Raw genomic sequence first — 7072 nt, 5'->3', positions numbered from 1 at the left:
GTCTGAATGAAAAAAAATCCCAAGTCCTTCATGCAGTGGTAAACATCAAACTAAAGCTACACTGCATGGGGGTCAACGGTCCTTCATATTATTTTGGTTTCTTCCGTAGCTGCCAAAGTCTCTGAAATGAAACTGGGGGCTTGAAGGTCACATTGGGATACAAGAGTGACGCTATCTTCCATTAACGTATTAAGACATTATGCATGTTGTCACAGAATTACACATGACTGCTTTCGTTTCTCCATCGTTTTGAGCGTATGAGTTAAAATAAATTAAAACGAGGTGAGACAGAAATAGGGAGGACGTTCTGCAACACGGTGTGTACCATGAGAAGGCAACAGTCACAGTTGGCTTATCTGCTCATCGCGGAGGTGGTCGATTTTAGGATGCCGGGAAGCTTATCGGAGCCAGGAATCTTCCATGGCCCCGGCGAGACCGTTGCCTTCCGAGCGGTGGGGTTGGGGTAGTGTGTTGGGATGGGATGGGCGTGTCCCTTCCGTGGGAATTCACCGGGCTTCCTCTCCAATTCTTTCTGGCTGTGATCCATGTCACTTCCATGGGAGCTGCAGCTATTGCTACTGTACGCCTTGGTAGCACCAATGGAATCCAGCTTGACGTGTTCGGTTGACTTCTCTGCAGCCACCGTGACATAAGGATCCTTTGCGCCAAGGGATCCCCCTCGTTTGCTTTCCAACCTCTTGGATCTCCCAACCCATTCCTCGTTGGTTCCAGCACATTCGTGTCCTCTGACGCCGTCCTCGGCTGTTGGGTGGAGTCCTCCTGCCTTAGTTTCCGGCAATGGCGTTCCACTCTCGGTGGTCTTACTCTTGCCTTCTGAGCTTGCTTTCCTCCATACCTCTTCATGTTTTGACCTATCTACCTTCTTAGGACTTGCAGATCTCTCCGTCTGCTCGCCTAACCTTTTCTTCCTGTGGCCGTTGACCGAAAGCTCCTTTGGTTTGTTGGCGTGATGTTCCCTCTTGATATCCCAAGCTGAGTCTGGGCTTATCGGACGGGAAGGGTCAGAGGACTGGGCGAGATGCGATGAAGATAATGGCAGGACAATGTCATCGGGGGAAAGAGTTACTTCCGACAGACCTGGGGAGGTGGCAATGGGGGCACTCCAGGAGTTTGGTTCGTCTGTTTTAACGAAGAGAAACAAGGTTAGTTTCCATAACGAAGAGAAACAAGGTTAGTTCCACAGGCTTCTGTGGAGTATTCATTACAATGCCTAGAGAGTTCAACGGAAAGTCGCCTCCGTCATTTTCGAAAGCTCTGTGAAAAGGAGGGAGGAGACGAGTGAGCAAGAGAAGTCATTTCAACAGAAATTTCAACTGAGGCATTGCTAGCTTTTCTTTCGTTGATACTCTTCTAAAGTTGCATGTTGAGAGCTATGTCTCTCAACTTAGGGGCACTTTTTTTGGCTCCCCAAAAGCTAGCCGTGGTAGACCATAGAAGGAGGAGGAGGAGGAGGAGGAGGAGGAAGAAAAAAAGGAGAGGAAGAGGAAGAAGGAAGAAGAAGAGGAGGAGGAGGAGGAGGAGGAGGAGGAGGAGGAGGAGGAGAAGAAGAAGAAGAAGAAGAAGAAGAAGAAGAAGAAGAAGAAGAAGAAGAAGAAGAAGAAGAAGAAGAAGAAGAAGAAGAAGAAGAAGAAGAAGAAGAAGAGGAGGAGGAGGAGGAGGAGGAGGAAGAAGAAGAATGCAATCATATCTATCCCCTGGCTATCTTTTGGAAGGGGCATTGAAGAAGGGAGCATTGAAGAAGGCCCACCCAAAGGAAAAGATGATTACAACATCGAATCTGGGTCAGCCACCGGAACTAGAGATTTAGTCTTCTGGGAACTTCTCTCTGCTGGAATATGTGCTTTGAACTATTCTGTGAGTCGCTTTGGACTATTCTGTGAGTCGTGTTTATGTAGTGCCTTCCTATTGGCGGATTGGTGTGTTGATGGCTGGCGATTGGCTGTTGTTCCCTTGTGCTGCCAAGCCCTCGGCTCCTAACTACCTGATAAGCTGGTGGTCTGTTGACTGATGAGGGTCCCATTTCCCAGGCTTCAATCACTTCCTGGCTATCTTTGTACCCACCTAGAAAATGTTATTATTGTAAAAAGGTACAAAACCAGCCAGGGAAGCGATTGAAGCCTGGGAAACAGGACCCTCGTTGGTCAACAGGAATGCTGATTGTCCACCAGCTTATCAGGTACTTTGGAGCTGAGGGCTTGGCAGCACAAGGATACAACAGCCAATCGCCAGCCATCAACACACCAATCAGCCAATAGGAAGACACCACATAAATACGACTCACAGAATACCCAAAGCACACATTCCTATAGAGAGAAGTTCCCCAAAGATGGGCTCCATCACAAGTCCAAAAGCTTGGAAGATTAAACCTCTGGTTCCCAATGACCGACCCAGATTAGATCTCGCAACATTATCCTGGGACACGTATGTTTGCCTTTATTCGTAAAAGATTATTAGAACATTCCTTTCTCTGGGCCAATTGGTAACCCCCCCCCAACACAACACATCATAAAAATGTTGGGCATTTGTAGTCAATTCCTAAGGAAGAAAGTTGGCCTCACCCTGTAACTTTGGTCATCAAATGGTTATAAAAAGATGGCAGGTTAACCATTATGCAACAGAATGGAGTCCATCTCCTATATATTGTAACAAATGCAGCATCCCTCACTGAAACATGAGCCCCTCGGTGAGGGAGATGGGTGGTTAAGACATTTGATATATAAATAAATGTTTGCAGCACACATTGAACACCACAGCTGATCCCGATTTGCACGCTTAGAGCTAGATTTTTTAATTATACTGCGGATTCCGTTCATTGCCCTTTGATGGTCATTTCAGATCTGCCTGAAATCTTTACACATTTCATTCAAGCAGATAACATCTGTGCATGGAGACAGTTTGCACATGGAAGGAGATGGCAAGTGGGATGAAGAAGATTTGTCGATTTCATGGAGCACCTCCATGCAATCCAGAGAAATTAGGATTTTTCATTGGGGGCTTGAATGAAGGGGGAAAAATGCTTTGAAAATCATCCCATCCACAAAGAACCCCCTTTTGTCCTGGAGCATAATTTTCAATTTTCTTCCAGCTTTTTGAATAATGTACACATATTATGGATATGAACCCCATCTATGTTGATTGTATCCACGTCTTTCCCCAGGTCAAAGAGTTTTCCGCAAAAAAAATGAGCAATAACTGAAGATCATAGTGAGTCATTACATTAACTGAATTTAGTTGAAATTGAAATGAATGGGGCTTAACTAAAATTCAGGGGGTTATTGTTTTAATGGAAGATCCTACTGACAGCATCTGGGTGGTCTTTTGTGATGCGGGTTCTCTGTTTTAAAATATTAATAACGACAACACATCTACAACATATAAACCACACACATTGACAGAACCCTCCTCTTGAAATCAAGAATCCCTGAATTAGCTACTTTATTGCTCAACGCCTAGTTCGCAGGAATCTTCTCAGGCAGGTATCTTTTGCCTGGGAAAGGCTAGATAAGGTCCAATGGCATCCAGGGATTGAGGGGCGGTGTTCTATCCCAGCCTACACACATCCTTGTTACTTCACAAAGACAACCCCTCTTTTAACAGTAGACTGGAAAACAAACCCTTTTTATTTGAGTTACAGACCTGATCATTGTCCCAGAAAACAAAAGCAACAGAACACTTTTCCAATGGAGACAATTGCCCAAAAGCAACACGGAGCACGAGTCAAACAGGAAATAACTCACAGGCAAAATAAACAGACCATGATCTCTTGACACTGAAGTTCTTTGCAAATGGTTGCCTCCAGCAACCAGCCCTGCCCATACATTCCCTTTTTGTTACGCAGTCCCCAAGGCGTGGCTTCTCACTGCTTTCTCCTCCTCCCCTGGAGTCACACCATTGCCTCCCTCTGTCCTGCTCGTGTGACCTGTCTATGTTTATGAGCGTCTCTTCCAGCTGTGCTTCCTCCGAGTCTGACTCAGCTTCCCAGCACAGCTGGCTCTCAGCTTGATCACGAGTGGAAGGACCACCCTCTTCATTAGTTTGTAAGTCCTGCAGCTCATCAGAGCTTCTCTCTGACTCTGATGGCTCTCCAGGCTCCTCCTCCTCCTCTGATTCCCCAGATTCAACTACCGGGATCACAGGCTGGCACGGAATCACAATGGTGGGGGGGAAACCTTACCCTCTTGTGCTCTCATCAGGATTCCAGACTAATTCCCTATTTGACCCCCTCCTCTTGATTGGAACGGTTGCTCTTCAACATAAGCTACGAACTTTCTGCGGTTAGGTGCCTGCTAAATCTAATGCCAGGGAAGCTGAAAATTGTAACGTGCTTTTGAGTCATTCTATTGAACGGCAAACCACAATTACTATTGCTTCTTCTTCTACTTCTTCCCCTTCGTCTCCATTTTATCATTTCAGCAGCCTTTTCAGAAAAGAGAATGAAACCAAACCCCACAATATTACAGGATCCCTCTGCGAAAGCGTATAAATGAATCGAGTGTAAGTTAAAAAGAAATGATACAGAAAGCCAAAGATAAAGAGCCCAGTTAATTATCCCTATTAGACTTGAAATTAAACGTATTTGCGAATCACCATTGGAGCTATAAACATGAAGCAATTCATTAGGCCGGGAGTTAAAGCCAATGATAATTCAACAGATAAGAAAAGCCAAGTTTGGGAGATGGCAAATAGTGAAATTAAAAAAACAAAACAAAACAAATGGCTTTGTGAGGTTTTGTAATGAATTAGCTACATCCAAATAGCTATCTGGCACTTTTCCAGGCTCAATTTTACGAGTTATACCATCCTTGCCTTTCCAAATGATCTCTCGTAACCCAAAAGATCTTGTCCTGGGGGTGAGCAAAAGGTTGATGGTGGGATGTGAATAAATAAAATAGCCCCCTTTTTTCCTTCTAATATCTTTCAGTGGCTACAAGTACTAAAACAGCTGCTCGGTGGTTGAAGGGCTGGATAAGGAAAGCTGGAGGTAAATGGTCACGTTTGGGGGATTAAAAATTAATTTTAATAGCATCCTGAGGCACCTCCCTAGCAAGTCTCCTCTTTCTGGGGTTGAAAATACCCAGCCCATAATAATAATAATAATAATAATAATAATAATAATAATAATAATAATAATAATAATAATAATAATAATAATAACAACAACAACAACAACAACAACAACAACAACAACAACAACAAGAAGAAGAAGAAGAAGAAGAAGAAGAAGAAGAAGAAGAAGAAGAAGAAGAAGAAGAAGAAGAAGAAGAAGAAGAAGAAGTTGGAAGGGACCTTAGAGGTCATCTAGTCCAACCCCCTGCTCAGGCAGGAAACCCTATACCATTTCGGACAAATGGCTGTCCAGTCTCTTCTTAAAAACTTCCAGTGTTGGCGCATTCACCACTTCTGGAGGCAGGTTGTTCCACTGGTTAATTGTTCTAACTGTCAGGAAGTTTCTCCTTAGTTCTAGGTTGTTTCTCTCCTTGATTAGTTTCCATCCGTTGCTTCTTGTCCTGCCTTCAGGCGCCATTTTTACTCTAGATTTTATTGTTCCTATGGCTATCGGGATCAACTGTGCTGTAAAATGACTAGGTTGCATCAGAGGATATTACCATCCTGTGATTTGTTTTCCTGCTCAAATGCAACTCTACTCAAAAAAGCAAATTTGGATTTGCTCTGCCATCCATAAGTTGATAAGGTTTTACAAATAGTTGAATAGGAAACCTGCTCCATTTTGTCCCTTATACCAGAGTTCCCCAACGTTTCCGGCTTTGTGGACCAGTGGGGTGGTGGTGGTGGGAGAGAGGATGCAAGCAAGTGCCCAGCTCTGCGCAAGCAGCCTGTCTATGCGCCTGCCGCTTACTTAAATGGGGCACGCACGGCCCCTCCCGCTGCTTGTGCAAGGGAGGACACGCGTGCATGTGTGTGTGCTCACAGGTTGGGGACTCCTACCTTACAGATATTAGTGCTTTTGGTCTTTCCAGGTAAATTCTGCAGATATTAGTATTTTTGAAGCATGTTCTTCGACTAATACACACAGACGCTCGCTTCCTTCCTTCTCTAAGTCATTATATCCCAACGATGAATTTTACACCATTCCTGTCTAAAACTAAGGAATCTGTCATTTGCTTCCCTAGGGGGAATTTGGGATGGATTCTCAGATTATTATTATTATTTTTATTATATTTGTGTTCTCCTTCTCCTTCCAAGAGCTTAAGGGTACTGCTGTTGTTAAGACAAAACCCCGATGACTTCTTCTGAAAGGTACTGACTTGTTCATACTTTTAAAAACAAAATAGATAAATGGGATTCGAACCTTGGTGGCGAAACACAACATAACTGCGTGACCTCGATACATTTGCAAAAAAGTGTGTGTGGGGGGGAATCACTTTGGATCATCTACGCCAGTGGTCCCCAACCCCCGGTCTGTGGACCAGTATTGGGCCGCGGCATGCCAGCAACCGGTCCGCACAAACAAGCAAAGCCCCATTCGCAGGATGCAGGCAGCACACAAAACCACGCCCCCCTCCAGTCCACAGAAAAACCTCTCTCCACGGAACCGGTCTGTGGTGCCCAAAAGGTTGGGGACCTCGGATCTACGCTGCTCAATCTTTGGACCTAAATCTATCAACTTCAGAAATTCAGTTTGGAAGAGATGCTCTACATTAGGGGTCCCCAACCCCCAGGGTTGCAGCCCACTACTGGTTTGTGGCCCATTTGGTACTGGGCTGTGCAAGTGGTGGGCTCTACTCACACAAGCGGTGGGCTGGCGCCCACGTGCATGCGTGTGCAACTAAACTTGCAGTTGAGCTATGCAGTCAGACCACCAAGCTGCAAAGGTTGGAGACCACTGCTTCAGATAGTCTAGAAACAACACACAAAAGCACACATTTGCACACACCATGCACACTGACAAAACCATGGAGGAAGATTCTTTGGCTGTTCACTCTCCTTTTACAATCAAGAATCTCTAGATCTGTCCATTCATCTGGGAGTGATGGCAATTTACTGATTCCTTGATTGATTGATTGATTGATTGATTCATTCATTCATTCAT

At 44.8% G+C, this 7072-nt stretch overlaps 1 protein-coding gene across 1 annotated transcript in view; it reads right to left on the bottom strand.

The window, feature by feature from the left end:
• Nucleotides 1-352: 352 nt before the first annotated feature.
• Nucleotides 353-7072, bottom strand: part of LOC107298274 (membrane-associated guanylate kinase, WW and PDZ domain-containing protein 2) — a gene marked incomplete at its 5' end in the record, with an annotated part of 59243 nt that continues 52523 nt past the window's right edge. Inside the window, one exon of the mRNA XM_015827648.1 lies at nucleotides 353-1140. Within this exon, the coding sequence (XP_015683134.1) occupies nucleotides 353-1140 (788 nt within the window). The remainder of the gene's footprint in view (nucleotides 1141-7072) is intronic.

Source organism: Protobothrops mucrosquamatus, unplaced genomic scaffold (assembly GCF_001527695.2).
Source record: "Protobothrops mucrosquamatus isolate PMUCROS unplaced genomic scaffold, P.Mucros_1.0 scaffold3841, whole genome shotgun sequence".
Classification (NCBI taxonomy): domain Eukaryota; kingdom Metazoa; phylum Chordata; class Lepidosauria; order Squamata; family Viperidae; genus Protobothrops; species Protobothrops mucrosquamatus.
The sequence above is the reverse complement of the archived record's forward strand: the minus strand, read 5'-3'. Positions and strand labels throughout refer to the sequence as shown.